Consider the following 26,264-nt stretch of genomic DNA (forward strand, 5'->3'; position numbering starts at 1 on the left):
TTTCAACATCATTGTTGCATTTCCCTTTTCTACTCCATGCCTTGACAAAACAACAACTTTAATTCCTTTGTGGAAAGTACAAAGTAAAACTACTCGATTGTCAAAAACCGCATTTGTTGGAATATGGTGGCAACGTTTACTGTCAGTACATTGTGCTTTTTTTTGTACTCCGATCTTTTCCAAGGATTCGGGATTCTTAAATCAGATTTTCTCTGTAAAATATGTACAATAGTTACTGCGTTCGCGTGGCGCAAGCTCGTGTCTTTTGGTGACAAGGACGCCCTTGGTGCTCGTTGCGTTTTCATAGTTCAGCAAACTCTTCCATGATGATGATGATGACAAACCAATGCCAAAGGAGATCAACAATCGACCCTGTTATTAATTAAGCTCCTTGGGTAAGCTCTTTCTTAAAAAAAACCTCAGAGAGAAGAACAACACGACGATATAGTTTACTCAACGGTTTATACGAGCCAAGGAACTTACATAGTTGTCACCACTCCGACGGTCGTCGTGGCAGAAACCGAGGTTTGTTGACAGTGGAGGTCGGGGTGCCCTTCGACGGACGCGAACAGAATTCGAACCATAGAACAGGAAATTCTATACGGAGAACAAGAGATTCTATAGGGGGAACATGAGATTCTATACGGAGAACAAGAGATTCTATAGGGAGAACAACAGATTCTATTCGGAGAACAACAGATTTTATACGGAAATGTTCTTGTTTAGGCAAAATTACGTCGCTGTTTTTATTGTTCCCTCGAGAACAATGTAGAATATTAGCTCATAAAGTAAATATGCTGATAAAGATATAGTGCTTCAGGAGTGTGTATTTTGGCAAAAGGAAATTAAGATTTATACTGAAGTCTGCTTTTTTTTTCATAATGAGGAAAGAGTGACGCTTATCAAAGCACCACACATTACGCCATATAGGAATGGAAATAAACTCACTAGCGTGTTTATCTAGTTACTTATTGAAGGGCCTTTGTGAGAAAACAGTTCATATGTCACTAAGTAATTGCGTAGTAAAGCAATGATGGTTACGCTCCTATCAGCAACAACATTGCTTTCTTACCTTGGTATGATGATGGTATACTGAGACTATTTTCCGACAGTAACGGTTACACATTAACGTTAACGTCAACAAAGAACAACTGCAGCCGTTGTGTAACCTACTGACAGATATCATAGCTTCCCATGCTAGTAATACTATATATTCCCAGGGAATTTTGTTCTGGTATGCTGCAGTCTGTTGTTGTTTATTCTGCGGGTTATAAAACCTTACCACACCTGACCGCCCCAGGGACAGTAATCTTTACCAGACTAACAACACTGGCTATGAGAGATTGGACACTAGTTCTGAGGAGAAAATGTTAACCTACCCACAACTGATTCTCCTGGAAAATTATTCCCATTTTTTACCGAATTCTACCATCCGTACCCCCGCAGTAAGGCTTGGTGGAGGCTAACCCCAAGACCATATCTGTGTACTAGTTGGGATGAACTGGCCACTGAAAAAGCCTGGCAGCTTGGCTTGTGAAACGCGTACAATCTCGTTTGAAAGTAAAATTTGTAAACCTTTTTCTAAAGTAAGTGATTACACTATGCGTCCGATAGAATCTTTGTTGTTAAATCTGTCCACATGTAACATGTACGTAGGCGGTGGGTCTTTCTTCGGCACAAAACAAACCGAAGTCGAAGAAACATCGCCCAAGAAGAAGTCAGCATCGCGTTCATGCTATGCCTTACCTTCTTCTCAAGTTCAAATACAGCACACCTGTTGCAAACGCCTGTTCTACTCACCTGATAAGACACGGAGACGACAGGTGTTCAGCTGTTCTTCTTGCCGGAAGGAAAAAACAACACAACCGTCGACAGGTTTTCCCAAGTTTCCCACGAGCCGGAATGGCGATGTAGCCTCGCTCGCAGACTTCTGTCGCAGCGGCATTTATTTTTGGGGACCGCTGATTCGCGGTTTTCAAAACGCGTTTATATTCTCTATGTCAGGAAAAGGCAGAGTTTGGGCTAAAAAAAACTCTTTTTCTCGGCAAAGAGAACATATTGATGAGTCTCTACCAGACTCCCGCCTGGCCGATAGGGGACTTTGTGACCAAGTTAGGAATAAAAGCCTAGTAGGATTTAATTGGCCTAGGAATGTTGGCCGACCTGGCCTTAGGTCGCAAACTGTACTCCTCGGGCATCTCAGAAACTCCTCTGGCGTGTTTCTGTCTTATTTGGCCAATTTCTACTACTTTTTAGAGACCTGGTGGGCCTGGTAGAGGCTAAATATTGATGATGAAAATCGCGAATCAGCTCCCAAATCAGCAAACGCCAGAGGTCTGCGAAGGAGGCTAAGGTCGGGGCGTGTTATGTTTAACTCGAGTGTTTACAGATGAGAGTTGGAGGGTGATTATCACATCGTACGACCTTAGGGGCGGATCAGCTCAACTAAAAGTGGGTGCCTGCCTTAGCCATACTCAGTCGTATAATACTCGTACCTCTTTTCCAATAGGACGGCGCTCTCGCCGCGCTCTCTCTGCGACCTCAAAGTTGACATATCGCTCAACGAATTGTATAGAAAAGAAAAGAATCTTTTTACACTTTCTGAGTTTACTGGTCTTCTGAGTCACACGTCTTGCATAATATACCCAGTGTAAGTAAGAACGAAGGTTACACATATCCTATTCAGGTCCCAGTGAGAGTGCAGCGCGGTCGCCGTCTAGCGGTCTAGTGGAAGGGGGGTACATTCGGTTAGAAGGTTTCAGACAGCGTTTGTATGTGTGTGTGCCTGTGTATGTACATGTATGTATGTATGTATTTGCTTATTCATTTATTTTCAATGATTTATTTTCAGAAATCAAATATAAGCACATTGGTACAGAGATAACTTGCAAAAGGTTCTATCGCAGTGCCCACGTCAGCCACCAGGGGGCCACTGATGGACCTCGACTTTCGTCTACCCAAAGCCCTACTCATCAAATAGAGTCCAGTTAATTGCATAACGGATTAAGGCACACTCCTGTTAATTGCACGGAAACATTGCACCAAAATCCCAAATCGGTGCGGTCCAACTGGGTAACTTCACATTATTGCCACACCCGCATAATTGGACGAAATACGCTGGTAAATGGGATGTGCATTTAAACGGCTTCTACTGTACCAAATATCATCATTATCCATCCAGACGTTATGCTGACCACCAAAAAATATTCCGGAATCACAAACAAGCCCACAAACCCACAACCTCCCTACACAGACACCGACTAAAAACTATACCTCCATTTTGCATTGAGGTAATATGAAAACCAGTAATAAACATTCAAGAAGCTATGGGGGTTATCTATTTACCACAACACCCACCCCACCCCCTTAGTTTCAATGGTTCCTCCCCTAACGCTTGTTATGTTGACCGTATCGCAGACCAGGTTTTATGACGCGTTTTTATGGGATCTGATTGTGTAAGGGGATTTTTTTAGAGTAGACTTATTCGGGACACACCCAGACTCTGATTGGTCCGTACTTGGTCACGTGGGTAAATCAAAGTAGTGTGACGTAGGAACGTCCATGCTTCTTATACTTCGTGAATAATGTCCTCTTTGATTTTGTCAGGGATGAGGAACACAGTGACATGAGAGACATAATAAGTATTTTCTTGGAGTTTGTACCTTTTACGGAAGAAGGCGCTTCAACATAGAGCGCCGTAAAATAACTCATGTGTGGCGTATTACTAGTACTCTCCAAGCAGAGGTTCGCCTCCGGCTGGTTTTTGTGACATTTTTTTGGTGCGTTTTATCGGACTTTCTATCTTGTACCGTCTCACGTTGAAACAAAGGAAACGGTACGAAATAGAAAGTCCGATAAAAACGCATGAAAAAAATGTTTAAAAAACAGCCGGAGCCGGATTTCTGCTTGGAGAGTATGGTGTATCAGCTGTCCATGTTTTGTTTAATACCACGTCTCGTGCCACCTGTCTTCGTTGCGCTTTCAATGAGTCCCGCGTGGCGTCGCGTAGCGCAAAGGGTGCAAATACCTTCCCATCATGCAATGCGTGCACACATTAATATCACTAGCCAGGGATTTGTGCCATGTAATATCATTGTGCCCAAACTTCACCAAACAGCAGTGTTTTTCTGAAAATACTATTGATTGATGATATTATACTACTTGTACATCAGAAAAACACAAATGCACCAAGAAGCACCCATGTGAAAGTAAAGAAAAGGATATTTGTCAACAATTATTACAAAAACAATATACTTGGGTAGGGTGTTTAGCTTAAAGCCCAGGTGACCTGGGATATTGTGGACGGCCTTGCCCCTCAGTTACCATGGTTACCAGGCCTCAGTGTCCTTCGGCTGGAGTCATTTCTGTCCGGAGTTGTGTTCTGTCCGCTGCAATTGGCGACGATACAGTAGCGACTTTGCTGTAATTCGTGACAATACGGTAACCATTGCAGTGCATTGGCTCCAAGTCGCCAAGTCTCAGTGTATTGTCAGCACTGTCCGGAAATCTCCAAGCAGATCCTACGGTGCCATAAGATAGTATCAACGCTAGCCTGACTAAAATCGCGCTCCTAGCGGCCGGCCCTATAGTATTGCCGCCGCCCTAGTCATTTTAAACCCCAGCCAGCGAGAGATTGTGTAAACACAGGCTAGTATCAAAGCTGTAATCTCCAACGCCGTGGCCAATTTTACCCCTCTGCCGGCTGAAGTCCTTCCCCAGCTTATGTTACTGTTTTATGCCACCGGAGGAATCTGCTTGGAGATTATCAAAGCTGGGCAGGGAGTATAGCCGGCTAAGGGAGTCAAATATACGGGAAGTTTGATACTATACATTACGCACAGTGGATCCGGTTGGAGATTACGGTCGGCACCCAGTGTATTCAAGAACGTTATATACTAGTATTCAATATAACGTCCTTGGTGTATTGTGTTCATTTGGTTAAGTTCCGCTGGTAGCGGCTGTGCTATAATTCGTGACAGTACGGTAACCAGCCGGCTCCAAGTCGCCAGGTATCAGTGTAGGTACCGGTCGCCTGGAGTTGGTACTGTCCGCACTTGTGTTCTGTTCATTTGGTTATGTTCCGCTGGTAAAGGCTGTGCTATAATTCGTGACAATACGGTAACCAGCCGGCTCTAACTCACCAAGCCCCAGTGCCCGCCGTCCGGAGTCAGGTGTGTCCACACTTTGTCCAGTCTAGTCCTGCCCTCCGGCTGTCTTGTGTTCTGTGTCTTCTATTCGTTTGGTTATGTTCCCCTGCGACAGTTAGCGACGATACGGTAACGACTGTGCTACAATTCGTGACAATACTGTAACCAGCCGGCTTCAGTGCCCACCGCCCGGAGTCAGGTGTGTCCGCACTTTGTCCAGTCCAGTCCCGTTATCCGGCTGTACAGCATACAGCAGACCGGCTCGTGCTCGCCATGACGCCAGACGTCGGTCTTGTCAGCCTCCCGCCGGCGGACAGCGGCGCGCTCACCGCCGCCCTGGTGCTGGTGCTGGTCTCGATGCTGGTCGCCCTGAGCCGGCGCAGGCCCCGGGACTTCCCCCCGGCTCCTCCCGGCGTGCGGGCCTGGCCGCTCCTCGGGCACCTGCCGGCCCTCGGCCCCGAGCCGCACCGGACACTCGCCGCCTGGACGGACAGCTGTGGCGACGTGCTCGGTCAGTACGACGGATTCCTTTGCTTTTATTGTTTGTTTGTTTGTTTATGCCTTTGTTTATCTATTTATTTCTTGGTTTGGCTGTTCAGCACGCACAGTCAGGGTTGCCCAACTAGCTATTACAAAAGGCTACTATAACCTTATTTTTACTCGAATAGTGCTCCATTCGGCCGCCAGGGCCGCTTTTCGTAGAGGTCGAGTTGCGAGGAGTGTCAGGGTTCAATACGTATTAGTATATCGATAAGTATCGTAATAGTAATTGTAAGGAAGATCCTCTCGACATCTTCCCTAATTTCCGCAAATCCTTTTCAACCCACAGTATCGTTCTGATTTCAATCTTAACTTGGGCCCTTGTCCTGCTGAGCCCGTTTATATACGGGTGAAATGGTGCTTTGCTCAGTAAAGGGTCTGTAACGTTAGTTAACCTTTAGCCGCTGGTAACCTTCTTCCGTTGTATCTAAAAAGCAGGCAAAGCAACCGGCGGTGGTTACATAATCTCTAAATACTTCAGTTTGAAACCATAGTGTGTTGACTTGATATTGCTAAATACCCAACCCTTTTTAAATGTATAACGAATATAGGTTACCACGCGGATATACGTAGATAAGCTTTACGTCGTAAAACACGACTAACACACAGAGACCTGGAGGGGTCTACTAGTCTCTACCAAACTCCATAGGTCGCTGGAAAAACCATAGAAATGGAACAAGTAGAGGTAAGCCGGCCAGAGAAGTACAGCCGGCTAGGGAACAGGCGACCTACGGAATGATTGTTCTGGGCGGCTGACTCCCCTAGTGTACTATGACTCTGTTTGTCCAATTTCTACAATTAGACCACCCATCTACGAAGCCTGGTAGAGGCTAGGATCTACTTGAAGATTGGATCTACATATTTAGATTAGTTCTGTAGCAAGCGGTCTGTGTTCAGAAATGTGGAATCAGTTCCGCCAATCTGAGTTCCGCATACTGAAGAGGCTGGCGCTCTTCTGAAGGGCTCTTATGAAGGTTAAGGGTCATTGACCGAGAGGTCGGTCAGCAGCCGAGGTGAAGGTCTCTATAGTCAACCCTCTGTTATAAGCATTAAATGAGATTACGAGTAAAGTTGGTAAATCGTGTTTGGGGCAAGAATATGTTCTTGAAGACTGGAGATGTTTACATTATGTGAATTTTCCAAAGGAACTGCTTACAAGAAAGAAAGAAGGGCGACATTCCTTTCTTCTGCGAACGATCCTTAACGACCACACGTACAGTTAAGACGGGATTTCATTCATTAATTCCATTTCTTAGAATCCCAAAGCGTTTAATTTTCTTCAATGGTTTTAATTTCTTTCAATTGTTTCATTTTCTCAGTAGCAGTCTTCGTTTGACCTACTTGTTAAAATACACATCCCCGGGCATTACCGTGCACACAAATAAAGTGCTGCCAAGGCCGGAGTGCCAGAAACTGAAATTCGTCCTGACGTTGGACCACACACACCCGCTATGTTTCTTTAGAATGGCCTTGAACATCATGAACGCAGCTCTTTCGGACGTTGACCCTTATCCGGGGGCAGATCGTGTCGCGTGCCTGGCTAGAATTTGCAACAAACCTCTTCAGAGGGTATTGAACCTTTCCTGGGGGCCGGGTCCTGGCTAGGTCCGAGACTTGGGAACAATCGGGCTATTCTGTTTTGTTCGCGGCACAAAAAAAGCACGTTTGCACGGTTGTAGATGTAGGCATTGTAGTCTCCTTTGTCGCTTAGTTTCTTTCTGCGTAGTGTCATAGTATGTATAATCATGCTGACAGAGAGAGAGAGAGAGACAGAGAGAGAGAGAGAGAGAGAGAGAGAGAGAGATGTGGGCCTATTGTTTGAGTACACGGCTCTTTTCTACAAGTACAGTGTACAAGATTATAATACTTTCAAGGCGACCTTATTCGATAACCCTCTCTCCGACAATGCCAAATTCAATTTCGCTGCCTCGCTATCCTCTAAACACAGTTCTGTGATCATTTTACCCAACCCCAAACGACGTTAAGTGCGTACAATGCCTTTTAGTTCCGACTGCCTGATTACATTTCTGTGAAGCTGACATGGATGTAACCGAGTTATGGTTTGATTGGTTTCCTTATCCAAGGTCAATATGAGGGAGCTCCAGGCATGAGCCTCTAGCATGGAACCTCTGAAAGTAAAAGACACACTTCCCGAGAAGAGTAGGTGTGCATGGCCAAAACTAGGCGCAAGCCGTAGCAAAGGGCACTCCTACATTGTAACCACTTTAAAAATGGGTCATGCCTCAGCTCAGTTGTGAATCACTGCCTCCCCTCCCCTGGTTGACGACCTTGGTACTGCAGCATAATTTCGGTTTTTGTATCTTTTTTCCTGGACCGGACATGTTGTTGTCCCATCTGCAGGGTTGCGGTTCGGGATGAATTAGTAAAACATAAAAATGACCAGAAAAAATGTATTATGAGCCAAAAATGACTAGAACTGTCCAGAGAGACTAGTCTCCAAGCAGACCCTACGGTGCCTAAAGAGATAGTATCAAAGCTGGCAAAGGAGTATAGCCGGCCAAAGGGAGTCAAACGGGCACCTGGTGCCGCTATAGTAAGTCCCTAGCCAGCTTTGATTCTATTTCTAAGGCACCTTAGGGTCTGCTTGGAGACTACAGGGAGACTGCTATGGACGCTACGGTTTTTTTATGTTTTTTACTACATGTGCTTTTGTTCCATGTTTAGGGCTGAGGTTCGGGATGAGTGACGTAGATATGTTTTTGTTCCATGTTTAGGGCTGAGGTTCGGGATGAGTGACGTAGTTATGTTTTTGTTCCATGTTTAGGGCTGAGGTTCGGGATGAGTGACGTAGTTATGTTTTTGTTCCATGTTTAGGGCTGAGGTTCGGGATGAGTGACGTAGTTATGTTTTTGTTCCATCTGTAGTACTGAGGTTCGGGATGAGTGACGTAGTTATGTTTTTGTTCCATCTGTAGTACTGAGGTTCGGGATGAGTGACGTAGTTATGTTTTTGTTCCATCTGTAGGGCTGAGGTTCGGGATGAGTGACGTAGTTATGTTTTTGTTCCATCTGTAGGGCTGAGGTTCGGGATGAGTGACGTAGTTATGTTTTTGTTCCATCTGTAGGGCTGAGGTTCGGGATGAGTGACGTAATTATGTTTTTGTTCCATCTGTAGGGCTGAGGTTCGGGATGAGTGACGTAATTATGTTTTTGTTCCATCTGTAGGGCTGCGGTTCGGGATGAGTGACGTAGTTATGTTTTTGTTCCATGTTTAGGGCTGAGGTTCGGGAGGAGTGACGTAGTTATGTTTTTGTTCCATGTTTAGGGCTGAGGTTCGGGATGAGTGACGTAGTTATGTTTTTGTTCCATGTTTAGGGCTGAGGTTCGGGATGAGTGACGTAGTTATGTTTTTGTTCCATGTTTAGGGCTGAGGTTCGGGATGAGTGACGTAGTTATGTTTTTGTTCCATGTTTAGGGCTGAGGTTCGGGATGAGTGACGTAGTTATGTTTTTGTTCCATGTTTAGGGCTGAGGTTCGGGAGGAGTGACGTAGTTATGTTTTTGTTCCATGTTTAGGGCTGAGGTTCGGGATGAGTGACGTAGTTATGTTTTTGTTCCATCTGTAGGGCTGAGGTTCGGGATGAGTGACGTAGTGGTACTGAACAGCCTGGAGGCGATGCGGGAGGCCCTGGTTGCCCAGGGAGACGCCTTCTCCTCAAGACCCCGGATGTTCATGATGGACATCTTCTCGGACGGCGGGAAAGGTGAGATGGTCTAGTTCTAGTTCTAGTTCTAATTCTAGCTTTACTACTAGTTTTAGTTCTAGTGCTAGTTCTAGTTCTAGTTCTAGTTCTAGTTCTAGTTCTAGCTCTAGCTCTAGTTCTAGTTTTAGTTTTAGTTCTAGTTCTAGTTCTAGTTCTAGTTCTAGTTCTAGTTCTAGTTCTAGTTCTAGTTCTACCTCTACATCTAATCTAGTTCTAGTTCTAGTTCTAGTTCTAGTTCTACTCTAGTTCTAGTTCTAGTTCTAGGTCTAATCTAGTTCTACTTCTACTTCTACTTCTACCTCTAATCTACTTCTAGTTCTAGTTCTACTCTAGTTCTAGTTCTAGTCTATAGTCTGCAAACGCAGCGTCTAGACTACGTGTGAGATGACAGCAACCTTGTCTTGAATGTACTGATAGACCTGATAATCTGGACGCAGCTGTGTAAAAGTAAAAAAGGAATTCCGGACCAGCTTAGCTGATGAAAGAGCTAGTCTTTCCACTTGTCGTGACAGAGAGGACAGACGCTATGTACAGTATATACAGTGTCATTGTTCCCCTGGCTCTTTTCGACAAGCACAGTGAACAATGAACAGTGGATTTCGAACAAAAGACTGCAACCCTTTCCAGTAGCCTGCATGTCGGGTGAGTGACACAGCCGGGATTCGACCTAACCACCAAATTGTCTTTTATCAGCAGCTCACTCTAGTAAAAAAATGGAGAATAAACGTTTCGCATGTTCTTCGACATTTGTTTTCTAAAAAAATGATAATTTCACAGTCCATTTTCTCCAGTTTTGTCAGGCACCGTACAGCCTGTGCCAGGACCTTATAGTCACTGTGAACTGAAATAGCAAAAACATTTCCCGGCTTTAGATTTAGGGTCACGCAACGGGATTAGGATGTTAGGCGATCTAATCCCATCGGGCTGCGTAATACGTATTTGTAGTAGTATCTCATGATCAGGGCCTGTGCCATAGTCAAGTTCAACGCCACGATGGAAATCACTTCGTTTCGGTTGTCTGCACTAGATCAATTCTGTCACGGTACAGATTTGGATAGTTTGGGCACAATGTCTTGTTATGCAACTCTCTATAGTTCTTCTGTCCGTGTCACCAAGGCCACCGAGTGGTGGTAGTTACTATGCCACGCTGAATGATCAAGTCTTCTTTAATTTTTTTTCGTGTTTCACTAGTTTGCAAAAAGCGCGACCACCGGAGACAATGAGTATTCACTCACTCACTCACTCACTCACTCACTCACTCACTCACTCACTCACTCACTCACTCACTCACTCACTCACTCACTCACTCACTCACTCACTCACTCACTCACTCACTCACTCACTCACTCACTCACTCACTCTCTCACTCACTCACTCACTCACTCACTCACTCACGCACTCATTCACTAACGCATGCACTCACTCACGCACTCACTCACTAACGCACTCACTCACTCACTCACTCACACACTCACTCACTCACTAATTCACTCACTCACGCACTCACTAACGCACTCATTCACTAACACACGCACTCACTCACTCACTCACTCACTCACTAACGCACTCATTCACTAACGCACGCACTCACTCACTCACTCACTCGCTAACTCACTCACTCACTCACTAACGCACTCACTCACTCACTAACGCACTCATTAACTAACGCGCTCACTCACTCACTCACTCGCTCATTCACTAACTCACTCACTTACTCACTCACTCTCTCACTAACGCACTCATTCACTAACGCACGCACTCACTCACGCACTCACTCACTAACGCACTCACTCACTCACTCACTCGCTCGCTCACTCACTCACTCACTCACTCGTGATCACCCACTCACTCACTCATGATCAACCACTCACTCACTCACACATTTTGAAGCTTCGTTCCGGTTGAAGAGGTTGGTAGGAAGGCCGATCGTAAAAAAAAAACGGCTGAAAGGAAAAGGTTACGATTTTCCCCATCAACCTCTGCTTGGAGAGTTAGTGGGAAGGACGATCGAGAAAAAAAAAAACGATAAAAGGAAAAGGTCACGATTTTCCCCATCAACCTCTGCTTGGAGAGTTAGTGGGAAGGCCGATCGTAAAAAAAACGGCTGAAAGGAAAAGGTCACGATTTTTCCCGCCAACCTCTGCTTGGAGAGTAGAGGCAGCATAAGAACCAGAAGAAGAACTTGTGCTTAGTCTAGAGTTCCCTGCCAGACGTGTGTGTCGGCACGTTGAGAAGATCTGTCACAGACCGGACATTCCAGAGGCTGGAGGCGCGGAAATACGAGATTAACGCCTTGTCTGGAGCGTGTTTTTTTTCCAAAACGTTTTTTTTCGTCCACATGTCTAAGGGAAAGCCGTAAGCCACTCAAGAAAACAACCTTCATCCAGGAAGGATGCATCTGTATTGACATCCCTGGGCCGTACATGTGTTCCGGACCGGTCCATGTCATACCTGGGCCGCGATAACGTTCAATATGGGTGTCCCTGACCTGTTTTATCATTACTTGTCATCTCATACGGGATTCTACTTGTATCACACAGTCTCCCATCGAATAAATCGACCGCACTCCGCGCGCGGGAGTGCGACGCGGTCGAAAAATCGAACACCGAATTCAGACGTCGAAATTGAATAATGTTTTTGATTTGAATACCCAAAATTTTCTCAACTTCTGGCACACCATGTGGTCCTCTTGTAGTCCACGATTGGTCCACAAGTGCAGTTTTATAACCCCGTAAAAGTGTACATCATCAATGACCAGGTAGTCCTTCTGTAGAGGTGTTCACTAGTACAGGTTTGACTGTTTATTAATGGCCAGGTGGTCCTTATGTAGAGGTGGTCACCAGTACAGGTTTGACTGCATATCAATGGCCAGGTGGTCCTTATGTAGAGGTGGTCACTAGTACAGGTTTGGCTGTATACCAATGGCCAGGTGGCCCTAATGTAGAGGTGGTCACTTGTACAGGTTTGGCTGTATATCAATGACCAGGTGGTCCTTATGTAGAGGTGGTCACTTGTACAGGTTTGGCTGTATATCAATGGGCAGGTGTTCATTATGAAGAGATAGTCACTAGCACAGGTTGGACTGTATATCAATGACAATGGCCAGGTGGTCCTTATGTAGAGGTGGTCACTAGTACAGGTTTGACTGTATATCAATGAGTCTGTGAGTGAGTGAGTGAGTATATCAATTACAAGGTGTTCCTTATGAAGAGGTGGTCACTAGTACCAGTCTCCAAGCAGACGCTATGGTGCCTTAGAGATAGTATCAAAGCTGGCCAAAGAGTATATCCGACGAAGGGAGCCAAACGGTGGTCCTTATAAAGAGATGGTCACTAGCACATGTTTAGCTGTAGTCAGTAGGCCACAGCGCTGGTGGTGAAGGTCGGTCCTGAGGTGAAGGAAACTGCTGATGAATACAGACTGCCCTTGATCCAGATTCCGGTACACACCAGCTGAGTTAACACACACCACTGGAAGCCTCCAGAAGCTTCTCTCTCGGCTCAAGGGTACTTCTGATGCACGCGAGCCGGATTGCACGATCGCCGTGGATGAATAATCTCCAAGCAGATCCACGGTGGCATAATAACGTTATAGTATAAAACCCAACGTAGGTGCCCGTTTGACTCCCTTTGGCCGGCTACACTCCTTGGCCAGCTTTGATACTATCTTATGGCAGTAGGATCTGCTTGGAGATTGAGTGAAGGCAGACTGATGAAAGTTTATCCCAGTTCATTGAACCGATGTTTTATTTGCATAATCATGCCCGAAGACTAATTGCACGTAACGGTTCTTCCCCTTACCCAAGGGTTAACCTATATCCGTTGTCTTTTTAAAACAGTTTATTTAGGTATTTTGTATCAAATTTACGGACGATGGTTTCAAACTGCAATATTTTAAAATTTTCATATATGTTGCAATTTGAAAGCACCGCCAGTCGACTTGATATCTCTAAATACCCTGTTTTATAAACAACGGATATAGGTTGCCCTTCAGATAAAGGTGAACTAGCGTTACAGCCTCTAAGTAAAAGCAAAATTTTCCAGCAAATGCCACTTATTCCTAATCAATTGTTAATTATCTTGGCCAGTTTGTTTGTGAACCGCATAACCGTGGACACAGGAGCACAGGTTTCACCACATCTTTCAATGTGATGGAAAATCATGACAAAGACGGTCAAAGTAAATGTTAAGACAAACAAACAAGTGAACAAATAAAGTTATACATTTGTAAGAGGAAACTTTTCTCTACGTTATATAGCCTTAGTCGTCATGACGTTTGTTGTTGTGACCACACTTGGTTGAATTTTCTAATTTTGAAGTGGCTGTTTACGGGTGTCTAAGGCCCCGGTCACAAGAATCGTACGATTGACTGCGATGGAGGTTTTATGCTTGGTATAAGTGCAGTACGTCGTAAGTCGGGGAAGAATCGGAAGCAATGGTTTAAATATATAAAGCCGTGGTCACAAGGATCGTAGCGCATCGTACGATGAGGTCATAAGAGTGTATCTGTGTCAATCGGAGGTAAATCATAGTAAATCGGGGAGCTTCCTATGACGAAAATAGAGCTGAAATAGATTTTGAACATGTTCAAAGTTTCTCCATCGTCGTACGATTTTTATTGCCCCCATATCAGACTTCATTACGGCCATGTTTTCTTCTGATGACTTCAAAGATCCATACATTTTTAGCACGTGGTCATGGTTTCAGTTTCCCCTGATATTGTCGATGTTGACGAAAAAGGAAACTATATCAGTCGCAACTGTTCACAATAGCAACTAGAGAACAGCGCGCCCGTAGAAGAGTCTGCATTCAAGGCAATGTTTTCCACGTGGTGGATTCAGTATCACACACAGGTGATGCATGTATTTGCTTGATGGCTACATACTCGTGGGTTTATAATTAGATCAAATCTCATCACTCGCCGGTCTCTGGTCAGTTTACCATAACCGTAGCCATGGGGGAAAATCGAACAGAAAGGCAGGCTTATGATATAATGCTTATGATATGATTTTTGTCTGATGACATTTTTTCCTGATAGCATATCATCACAAAAAAGTAAAATATTATTTTTGAAAAAGCCTGACTCGTAGAGCCGGCGAGCAGGCCGAGATAATCATATAAGTACTTGTGCTTGATTTGAACCTTTGTTTGTAAGACTCATGTTGTTGTGGTTAACGTTTCTTTTGATTTGTTTTTAAAGTGAAAGACATTATATGAAGGTATTTAACAGCTAGGTCCACATTTGGTTGGTTAAAGAATCGCACAAGTGGTCAGGCGGCTATTCAGAAGAGACACAAGTGAAAAATCGTACGACGCTGGAAAAATTTTGAACATCATCCGATGCTTTGCGATGGCTGATTTTGCTTACGATTTAGCTGCGATTCATTGCGATCATCGTGCGATATGCGGAATATGCCATCGCAAGGACGTCGTACGATTCTTGTGACCGGGGCTTAACGTTGCAATTTTATTCGCGTCGCTCAAAGACGTTGAAGATTTCACGAGTAGCTACTTAGTAGAGTAGTCAAGGATGACCATTGTATGGAGACAATGGCGTCACCCTGACCCAAATAGTTCTGTCGGCTGCAGTCACGTTAGTTTGGCCAAGGACGGGTTATGGGAGGACAAATTTGTCCGGTCAAAGTTCGAACAACGGGGGTTACACATTTATTTGAAATACATGGAGCGGACGAAATCATAGAAGCTCAGTGCAACCCTGTTTTAGTAATGCTGGGGTCACATTTCTAAAGCAGGACCCGGTCGGGCAGTTTGCTTAAACGGAAATGTGGTGTGAAAGACTAAAAGACAAGTCGAAAAGACACACAAATCGTAAATCTTGATATGCATCTTACTTTCCTTTATTTGAATTGCAACAGGTACAATACCATGTGGACACTATGCGGCTACCTAGCTGATATTGTGTCTCAAACAGCCCGGCCGGGTTCTGGTTTGGAAATGTGACCAAAGCACACGTCTGTAACACTTTCGGCTGTAAGCCGTTTTTGGACGTTTTCGGCGGAGAATGACCTTGCTGACATGTATGAACCAGCTGACCTTGCCAAAGGTGACCTTGTTTATGTTGACCTTAGCAGAACACGTAAACACGTAAATCTCGGCTCCAGACAGACTGGAGAGGCGTCTGTAAAGGTGATATCTCACTGCACCTGGGGCAACGGTGCGGCACTGCGGGGTTCGTTCACTGCGGCACTGTTGTGTTATTTTCGCCAATTTTCTTATAACGATAATTCAGATATAGCGTAATACGTAGAATTGTGACTCAAAATACACAGAACGCAAAGGAAATTCGTCCTTTATCGCTGAAATTCGTTGTGTCATCTTTCAAACCCCGCAGTGCCGCACCGGTGCCCCAAGTGCAGTGAGATACCACTTTAACTCTGTCAGTGAGTTCACCGCATTATCCAAGCAGATGTCAAGTTCTAGCTTGGTATTACGTAACATCGCCAGAAGGTTATGTTTTTACCTCCATGAGTAATGGAGGTATTGTTTTTTTTCTAATGTCTGTTGTGCGAAGGTTTCTGTATGTCTGTTTTTCCGGATGTACTTGTGGTCAGCATAACTTAAGAACCTCTGGATGGATTATGATGATATTTCGCATTATGTTAGGTTAGGTCAATTTTTGCACCCCCCCATAATGCTGCAGCGGTTTTGCATCAATCAATCAACCAGCAAATCAATCAATCAATCAATCAATCAATCAATCAATGTCTGTTTTGCCGAACTTCTGTATATTTTGTCGGCAAGCAAAGATGTCTGTTGGAGGCCTGCAAGACCGGTCAACGAACCAGCTCTTGTGACCTTGACCATGACCTTGCCGTTGCGCTGAACTTGGGTTACATCATCCCACCGTCCGTCTGTCTGGCACATGTGACCGTTTAAACCGCAGATAACCAGAGACCTTAGGAGGTAACGCCAGTCTGGTAAGGTCTGGGCAACCGTAGAATCATTCTCAGACTTCCAATTCCAGGTTTTCAAGCAATCAGGTCAATCAGGCATCTTTGAGATTTTCAACACGTCGAAATGTTACATGACACAGAGTTTACAGGTATCACTATAGATGACTATTTTTGTTTGAACCTTTATTTTATTCATTAGAAGCTCAAATCGGCCTGCAGGCCGCTTTTCATTGAGGTCATGAAGGAGGTAAGGGGTCAGATAGAATATGACAGCTCTTGTGAGTGTTACCACGACGTTGCCCTTCACATTGAACTTGGTTTACGTAATCTCATCGCCATCCGTCCGTCTGTCTGTCTGCCACATGTGATCGTTTGACCCCCTGACAATCTTATACCTTGAGAAGCGACGCCAGTCTGGAAGGGTCTTGACCGCCATAGGATTATTATATGAATGATATCAACGGTTTCGACGTTCATATTTATAAACATAGATTATAACTCCTGATACAGGCATCAGTATAACCGATTGAGAAAGGTCTACAAGTTTGACATTATAAGCGACATTGACAATAACCCTAGCTCCAAAATCAAAGGTGCCTGCTGAAAGCTTGCAAGGCCATCTTTTGACCCTTACCATGACGTTATCCTTCTCCTTGAACTTGAGTTACATCATCTGTCTGCCACATGTGACCGTTTACCTCTCTGATAACCTTGAGATGGAACACAAGCCTGGAAAGGTCTAGGTCACTGAAGGATCATTTTAGGATGATATTGAATAATTCCTCTTCCTGATTTTTAAGCATTCAGATTTGGCTTCAAGACGTTCAAATTTTCCAAGGTATACTTTTTGTAGGACTCTTGAAAGTACGTAAATTTGACAATATCATCGACATCGACATTATAGCTTTAGTGCATGCTGTAATTTCTGGAAGGTCGGTTACAAGACTAGGCTGTCGGCAAGGAAGATGTTGTGATTGATGATTCACCATGACGTTTTTTCTTCGCCTTAAACTTGACTTAGTTGCATCATCTGCCTGGATCTGCCACATGTGACCGTTTAACTCTCCGATAACCTTGAGCTTCGTCGTAGGATCATTGTCGTATGGTATTGAATTTTTCCACATTCAAATCTTTAAACATCCAAACTTCGCTTCAAGACGACGAAATGTTTAATGACACAGAGTTTTCAGGTATTCCCTTTCCTAACAATGGAAAGTCTGCAATAAAATATCAGGAACATTACCAATAAACTTAGTGCACGCTGTCATTGCCTGGGGTTGCAATGTCAGACTGTCGGCAATGAAGATGTTGTGATTGATGATTCACTATGACGTTTTTTCTTCGCCTTAAACTTGACTTAGTTACATCATCTGCCTGGATCTGCCACATGTGACCGTTTATCTCTCCGATAACCTTAACCCTTGAGATGTAACGCCAGTTTGGAAAGGTTCTGGACAGCCGTGGGATCATTTTAGGATGATATCAAAGATTACTGATTTTCAAACATTGAAATATTATTTTATCAAGACAACGAAATGTTTCATGACAGGTATACAGGTGTAAGTTTCCAGGTATACGTTTTGCTGACTATGGAAAGTCTACAACTTCAACATCGCCAACAACCTTAGCTTTAAATCAAAGGTGTTTGCTTGGGACTTGCAAGACCAGGCAGTCGACAAACCAGCTTTAACTAGTGACCTGTAGCATGACGTTGTCCTTCGCATTGAACTTGAACTTGGCTTGCATCATCTCACCGCAGTCTGTCCGTCTGTTTGCCACATGTCACCGTTTACCCCCCAGCTCAGCCTGATACCTTAATGCCGCCAGTCTGGAAAGTTCCGGCCGCTGTAAGATGATCATTTAGATGGTGTGCGTTTCTGAATAAAGAGACTCTTCACCACAAACCATGGTTTGTTTACACCGACTGTCACCTTCCTCAGGGTCGGTGTACATAAAGTAAGGATTGTGAAAAGCGAGTCAGTGACGTATCAACGTGATGAAGCTATTCACGGATGTATACGTTTGGTATCAGTGAATACCCTGTTCTAAACACAGTGTCAGTGGACATAGGTTACCCCGCATCAGTGACGTATCAACCTGATGAAGCTATTCACGGATATATACGTTTGGTATCAGTGAATACCCTGTTCTAAACACAGTGTCAGTGGACATAGGTTACCCCGCGTCAGTGACGTATCAACCTGATGAAGCTATTCACGGATGTATACGTTTGGTATCAGTGAATACCCTGTTTTAAACACAGTGTCCGTGGACATAGGTTACCCCGCGGATAAAGGTGAAAGGGCATTATAAAGGACGCATGTTTGGGCACCAGGTGGGCAGTTATAATTTGAATTCACTATCTATTTCTTATCAGTAGAATTATTCCGAGCATCTTCTGAACCTTGTTTACTTTAGGAAACTAACTTGAACATGTTCAAGGAAAGGAGAGTGGCAGATTTCAGACAAACCTACCAAGGTTGCAAAGACCGCAGAAAATGACGACTGGAAAGCGACACCATGCGACAGCATGAAGTTTTGCAAAAGCTTTAATTCAAATTTTTAATTCAATGTTAGACGCATATCAATTACCAGATGAGATGAGTGTCAACGACGGTGATTTTTTGTTTCTTTGAACCTTTGTTAATTTTGAGGAACGTTTTGTTTAAACTTTATCTTTACCGTAGGACTGGTGTTCAGGGCTTTCGGGAAGAGCCTGATGGAGCAGCGGAAGTTTGCGATGGTGGTTTTTCGGGACATACTCTCAAGACCCCGCACGGAGTCCATGATGATCCGGGAGGCCCAAACTCTCGCCTCAACTCTCGCGCAGAAGGCGGGCCGACCCACGAGAGTCCACGATAACATCGGGTTATCCCTGCTGAACGTCACGTGTTCGCTGTGCTTCGGCAGGAGGTTCGAGACGAGCGATCCAAGGTTCATTTTCTAAACAACATAAGTATATATCAACATGTATGCACAATATATATCAACATGCATGCACAATGAATTACAAAAGTTGTGAATATCGTTAAAGAGGTTCATCAGTCACGTATGTATACAGTTACTACGGTGAATGTTTTAAAGGTAAGGACCTAGGTACATACCTCAAAACAGGGAGGTTAAAACCTCCTTGCTCAAAATTTTCGATGTCTGACAGCACATCTTGGTCACGGAGAATGACCTAGTGTCAATCTCGCGAGAGAACACGAGACTAGGTCAGGCTTGCGTAGATCATCTTCCCCCTTCCCCGCCTCCTTGCGGAGTAGTGGTAGGTATGACTTGGGCAGCTCCCAATCCTCATTTCCGTTCAGCTTCGCCCCCTAGTAGATGGATGTGGATGGCCTCCTTAACCTTACAGTGTGCTTTGCATGCTAAAGAATTGTTCAACCATTGTAGAATATTTCACACCGGTACTTTCTTACCATTCTCTACGATACCAGGTTCTGGGGGTTCGTCCATTCGTTGGACATGTTCGCCAAAAACGCCGCCTGCTGTCAACTCTTCAACATCTGCCCCTCCCTCGCCAGGGTTCCCAAAATCAACACGCCGGCAGTCAGGGTTCAAACCGGCATCAGAGAGGTATGTTCATCACTAAAGATAAGGGCACAACCCGCCGTACGCTACAAATACGTGCTATCTACGTGCCAAAACGTGGGCAATCTTTTGGGATCCGTAAGTGGTACCTACCGCCTCCGTACGAACCCGTAGGGAATCAGACGGACTTTAGAGCTCACAGACACGCCGAACTTTACGTGTGCAGGCAAAACTTTGTGTGCCATCGGGCTGCGGATTCACCCCCACCCGTACGTGCCAGTACGGGCGACGCGCCTGCCCTGTACAGCCTGAACGTTTCAAAGTCAGAAGTACGTGGTGGACGTGACCTCCAAAAAAAAAAAAAAAAACGTACGGACAAATCGCACGTACGGCGAGTTGTGCCCTTAGCTTAAGAAGTTTATCTTTTTTTTGGTAGCGCTTCTACGTTTGTAGATAATTCAGGTTGATAATTACTCTTATAGTAAAGTATAGACAATGGGGGATACAAACTGAGCAACGTTTGGGACGGCATTCTCGCTTCTGCAGCGCCACCTACATCGGCTATACGTAGCAGCAAGAAGCAGATCCAGGCATCCAATCTAACCCTGATGATGGTGCCTGGTTGATATTTAGTATGTATGTAGGTCCTGAGGAGACCTTGAAATGGTTTTCTGGCCTCCCTTGCAGGTTGTTACGGTGCTGCTGTGGAACTTCCGGCTTTGAAAGCTCGAGTTGAGTAATTCTAAGTGGTAGGTAGCTATTAGGACATAGAGTAAATGTGGTAGAGTTGGACCCCTTATCGGCCTTTTTGGAACAGCAGGTGCTGGTTTTCTTTCAGACTTTGATAGAGAATAACTCAAGAGGGGATTGAGGGATGGATATGATATTTTGTAGGTGAAATCTCGGATCTCCGACTTCTTTTTTTTCTAATATGCTAAAAACAAACGAATAAACCGCTGCAGGTGAAGGAATTTGTCCGGTCGGAGACTGAAGGTCACAAGGTCAAGTTCGACAGGGAGAACATCCGGGACATTATAGATGCCTTCGTTCTGGAGATGGAGTCGCGCAGGCGCAGTGGCCGGGATCTTGGCAGTTTCACCGAAAGGGAGATGGAGCAGGTAATATAAAACGAATCAATCAATCAATCAATCGATGGATTGGTCAATTAACCAGCCAATCAATTAGTTAATCAAACGTTTTTTTCTTTTTTCTAGGGTTACTATTTAATCTACTCACTCCTTTATAAAAGATGCAGACCACTAAGAACTAAATTAAAAACTAAATTAATGCTTAATGTTTCAAATCTACTTTACTTAGATCTATAAGAAACATATAATATCGTGAATGTCTGCCTTTTTCCGTTCTTCCCAAGCTCTCTTTCGTCCAGCAAAGAGGTTTACAAAATAGATATGCATTAATTTTCAATATCTTTAAAGATGACGTGGCCCCCCTTGCTCCCAGCACTAATAGTCGTCTGGATGGTGTTCCTCTTAACATCATACCCGAACATCCAGGCCCGCATTGCAAGTCACTACACGCGTTACTCAAGGTACGCTACTAAAGGCTTTAACATGTCCTCCTTCCTACAGGTGATATTTGACCTGTTCTTCACGGGAGCAGAGACCAGCTCGACGTGCCTGCGGTGGGCGGTGTTCCTCATGGCGGTGTACCCTGACGTCCAGGTCCGCATGGCTAGTCACTACTAAAGATTCTAGCGTTTCTTCCTCCCTACAGGTTATATTTGACCTGTTCTTCACGGGAGCCGAGACCAGCTCGACGTGCCTGCGGTGGGCCGTGTTCCTCATGGCGGTGTACCCCGACGTCCAGGCCCGCATCCACCGCGAGCTCGACACGGTGCTGGGGCCAGACGGGGAGGTCACCCTGGACAAGCGCGCCGCACTGCCGTTCCTGGACGCCACCATTAGCGAGGTGTATTATCTTAATTCATTTTTCGCCACTATGTGATAGTTGGTTAAGGTGGTATCTCACTGCCCTTGGGGTACCAGTGCAGCACTGCGGGGTTCGTTCACTGCGGCACTGTTTTGTTATTTTCTCGAATTTTTCATAATTGAGATATTGTGTAATACGTAAAAGTATGGCTTAGAAGACAACAAAAATACAGAAAACGTGACTCTCTCCCTCCTCCCTTGCCAGGTGCTGCGGTTCCGTCCGGCGGCGCCTTTCATGTACAGGTGTGCCACCAAGGACTCCAAGCTACGGGATTACTTCATACCTGCCGACACGCAGGTAGGAGATAGTCAAGCACATTTCAGTCTGGGTTCGAATTCACTAGCAATTAAGTCACAGAAGCCCAAAATATACATTTTGGTATGAAAATTGTCTAGGAATGTCATAAAATCGATTCTGAGAAGGAATCGAAATATCCCCGTATATACACTTATACATACACAATATGTGACAATACCCTAATAGAATATGTTCAACCACATGGGTGCCAAATTTCGGGAAAGACATTATATTTATAAGTTTTGATCCAACGAAAGGAGAATGCTCCGTACGATTTTTTTTTGACCGTCGCTCTTGGTCCTGGTCCTCTGTGATGTTCCAGACAGCCTGAACACGTGTCTAGCCGAATTCGAACCTTGTTCGACGGTGTTCGATCTGCCGCATTTCGAACTGAACCCGTATTCTATTTGGGGTCATCCGTGGTCATTGCAGATTTTCACAGCCCTTTCCCCAGTGCCTTGCATCAGACAAACAAAAATGTTTTTTTTTCCACATATATAAGCATTTTCTTTGCCGAACGTGCCTAGTAACGGGAAAGAATAACCTAGCAACCGACCGCCGTGGAAATCCTGTCTTTAATTTTCTGCTTATGATTTTTCTGCCACATCGCAGGTGTTGGTGAACCTGTGGTCTATTCACATGGACCCGAAGCACTGGCAGAATCCGGACCAGTTCAACCCGGACCGGTTTCTGAATTCGGAAGGGACCGTGAAAATTCCGGAAGCGTTCAAGGCATTCGGACTTGGTAAGAGTATCGGATTTGCTGTGCGATGGGCTTACGACAATCTGAAACAAACAAACCTACATTTCCTCCACAAAACGTTTTTCCGATTAAACCACGTGCACTCAGACCAATCTAACGTTATACTGTACATGTTGCTTTCAATCTGTTACTTGATAGTTACCTGCACATGGACTAGACATCTGACCCAAAGTTCCTAAACTATACATCAAGTTTAATCTATGTCCTTCTCAAGAAGGTTTGTCTTTATGTTGTTTCAGTTGAGTTAATAATGTGGTTTCAAACTGTAATATTCATTGAAAGTTGAATGTCCATTTGGAACCATAGGCTACACGTGGTAACGAATATGCGGCGATATATTGGCATTGTTTAGGTCAAATATCTATAATGATTTATTTCAAAACTGTCTTCCGTTCCACCCTAGGCCGCCGACTGTGCTTTGGTGAACAGATGGCCCGAATGGAGATGTTCCTGTTCTTCGCTATCCTCATGCAGCACTTCACCTTCAAGCTGCCAGAGGGCGCTCCCGTACCGAACACGATTGGCGTGTTCGCTCTGACGCTCTCACCACCTCCTCACGAGCTCTGCATTTTCAAGCGACACTGAAAGAGTAAAAGAGGAATGGAACTGAGTTTGTTTTAATTACAAGTATATGATTTTTTTGCAAAAGAATATGTTGATCCCTCAACATTTTATGTCTATATATATTTTCTTCTCGTGTTATCACTACACTCTTCCGCAACTGTTACCGTAACAGTACTATCGCACGCCTTTCCTCTGGGGGTCAGAGCTTCCAGATATTCCTTGGTGTATGGTTCGGACAAGAGAGGGCAGACAAGAAGGTGTTTCATACATGATATAGACGTGTTAAGGAGGCTAAGAAAATGTTAAGAGGCTATATCACAATACCAGAGAAGAGAAGAAAAGAGAGACGAAAAAGGAGATGCTTTTCAAAGAGAAAGTTAAGCTATAATAGGGATATGCGATATCAATGCAACTGGATATACATATCCATAGTCTTGTTTAGGTAAATATATGTATATTTATATATGTCATGTACTATTATTATTTCATCAATATGAATTTATCACGATCGATATAAAAGAACGGGACCTATGACCCACTGCTGACGTCACATGTCCGTATAAGGTCACGTACAGGGCATGGAGTGGAGTTAGAATATAGGGGATGAAAAAGACCGAAAATTTAGTGGGGAATTCGGTAAGTCGTAGTTTTGTTGTGTCGTATCAAGATTGTTTGAAGCATGTTTTATACGTATCATAGTCATGCACTGTATTAAGGACATATACACATGTATTAGTATTCTTGTGCAGGTAAGAAATAACGCGTTATTCGTTAAATAACGCTTTAGGACTGGTGTATTATCGATTTTGCCTTACGATACAACCTTTCGTCATTCATATATTTATATATGTTAAGGTTCAACGTATATCGAGATATATGTACGATATTATTCTTTTACTATAAAACATATATATGTACGTTATATCCTTTATATTCATACTTGACGAAACGAGAATTTCAGCCGTCGTCTTGAAAAACTTGAAAGTTTGATGTACTTTGCACAGTAAACCGTGCATTATGGGATTATAAAATTACCTACACAAGAATTGTACACAGGGAAACACGCGTTACACGTTTGATGGTGAGAAGTACTAGTAGTGATTTGTGACAAGTGCAGCGATTAATTATATTGTTATTTGCTGTGCGATTTTATGGTAAAATGACTTGAGAGAATGAAAAGTCGAAACATAATTTTTGTTGTATTTAGATTGCCGAAATTGACCTGATGTTTTTAAAATCGCCAAGCAGATATATCGTTTAAGCTTACTTCGTTTGCGTTTTCTATGTTTGTTTTTTCAAGATCACGAAACGGAAAGAATTTTAAATTGATATATTTTCTGTCTGGAAACATCAAAACAACAATGTCAATTAAATAAAAAAGGCGAAGAAAAATCTCTTGTTCTAGTTGTATATTAAGGTTGAAATAGAACTCTTACCTAGCCTTTATGATACCACAGTTGTCATGCTCACCTGTAAGGTAGATATCTCCTGTCGTCATCTTCTGCTTACAAAACACCCCGTTACCTAGCAACAAGCCGTCAGGTGAGAAGGCGCCGCGGGGGTCGGCTGGGAAGATCCCACTCACCAAGTGGGTCACTCACGGTCACACCACTGAACTTTACTCTCAAAGCAGAGGTTTGGTTCCGGCTGTTTTTGAGGCGTTTTTGTCACGCTTGCTATTTTGTACCGTTTTCCACGGGGACATAAAAAAGGTACAAAATAGAAAGGCCGACAAAAGAACCTAAAAACTTCAGCTTGGAGAGTAATCAAACCTGTCTACGTAAAGTTTACACAGCTTTCAAGGTTTTCTGGGTGACTAGAAGTCATCAGAGTTTAACTTTAACTGTTCCAACGCAGAAATCGGACTTCGAGCTGTGGATTGCTCTCTCATTGATAAAAACTGGTATCGGACGGTCAAAGACTTAAGTAAGTCCCAGTGCTGAAAATTACAGTGCAACTTGGCTTAAGAAGTGACAAAGACGAGTGACTCAGCAAAGACATCTTAAGACCCGGGTCTTTTGTTCCTTGTGCCCACCGGTCAGCTTCCATTTCAGCCAAGGAGGCAGCGTCCTGCAGGGCAAAAAGGTGGTCTTCTTTTTCAAATGAGTCATCTCGATTACGGTTATCTTATGTCCAGCTAGTTAAGATATACCTTACACAAACGCCCTGCCCATACCCCGCGGTGTAGCCAAACTAGCGAACTGTTAGATATCTGTTATCTATTGGTGTCAAATCGATAATTTCAAATGATGCCCGAATTACAATCAATTTGATTAATTACGTTAACATTACCAAAAACTGTGACAAAAGTCATTGTCCGTGCATTGTATAAGTCCCCTTGCTAGTGACCTTTTCGGCTCAGCTTTCGCCCTCCCTTTGTTAACCAATCAACCACTTCGTGTCACAGCAAACCAGCCCAGCAGGAAAGGTTTTGTCTTGTCCCGCTATCTGAGCCGACCTGGCAAAACCAAATCCCGTCGTCTGAAATGCTATCACCCCGCGAAAGGACCACCAAAAACTTAGTAATCTGGTCAGAACTATGCAAATGTCATTAACTGAGATCCTACAGTGCCCTTCCACGGTTTATCTTGAAATAAATGGCGCAGATAATGCAATAATACGTCTTTGTTTGAACGTTGTCTGCGGTATTGTGTTTGAGAATTCTTTTGTATACGACACCATGGCAACGGACGAGTTCATTCTTCCTAGGGTTCAGGAACTCAGAAATAAACAATTAAATAAACCTGTCCGTACCACTATCAATAAAGTATTGAATCTTTACCACAGCAATAGACATTTTACATTGGTTTCCATTCAAGAATTGACTGATTTA

At 44.0% G+C, this 26,264-nt stretch overlaps 1 protein-coding gene and 1 long non-coding RNA gene across 4 annotated transcripts; one reads left to right on the plus strand and one right to left on the minus strand.

Annotated features, from left to right (window-relative positions):
* Positions 1-5,220: 5,220 nt before the first annotated feature.
* LOC118429648 (cytochrome P450 2D3-like) lies at positions 5,221-23,565 on the plus strand. 2 transcript variants are annotated; one of them, XM_035840230.1, is made up of 10 exons: positions 5,221-5,658; positions 9,273-9,410; positions 19,011-19,257; positions 19,764-19,902; positions 20,820-20,975; positions 21,447-21,539; positions 21,685-21,786; positions 22,012-22,104; positions 22,717-22,849; positions 23,271-23,565. In XM_035840230.1, exons 1-10 carry the CDS (start codon positions 5,421-5,423, stop codon positions 23,450-23,452), a joined length of 1,521 nt encoding a protein of 506 aa, XP_035696123.1. In that variant the 5' UTR covers positions 5,221-5,420; the 3' UTR covers positions 23,453-23,565. The 2 variants fall into 2 exon arrangements, with proteins under 2 accessions (XP_035696123.1, XP_035696122.1); XM_035840229.1 differs by lacking the exon at positions 21,447-21,539 and having other exon boundaries at positions 21,592-21,786.
* On the minus strand, positions 23,317-26,125 carry LOC118429649. 2 transcript variants are annotated; one of them, XR_004832763.1, is made up of 3 exons: positions 25,724-26,125; positions 24,902-25,501; positions 23,317-23,448 (listed from the first exon to the last, which is right to left on the minus strand). It is a non-coding gene; the product is annotated as an uncharacterized LOC118429649 (long non-coding RNA). The 2 variants fall into 2 exon arrangements; XR_004832764.1 differs by having other exon boundaries at positions 25,781-26,124.
* Positions 26,126-26,264: the final 139 nt, after the last annotated feature.

Source organism: Branchiostoma floridae, chromosome 13 (assembly GCF_000003815.2).
Source record: "Branchiostoma floridae strain S238N-H82 chromosome 13, Bfl_VNyyK, whole genome shotgun sequence".
In the NCBI taxonomy this organism is placed as follows: Eukaryota; Metazoa; Chordata; class Leptocardii; order Amphioxiformes; family Branchiostomatidae; genus Branchiostoma; species Branchiostoma floridae.

What these genes read in the sequence shown, in the direction of transcription:
- LOC118429648 (XM_035840230.1), top strand. Translation starts at nt 5,421, where the DNA reads ATGACGCCAGACGTCGGTCTTGTCAGCCTCCCGCCGGCGGACAGCGGC. An exon ending in CGGTGTACCCTGACGTCCAG is followed by an intron (nt 21,540 to 21,684) that starts GTCCGCATGGCT and finishes CCCGACGTCCAG; the next exon opens with GCCCGCATCCACCGCGAGCT. An exon ending in GTTCAAGGCATTCGGACTTG is followed by an intron (nt 22,850 to 23,270) that starts GTAAGAGTATCG and finishes GTTCCACCCTAG; the next exon opens with GCCGCCGACTGTGCTTTGGT.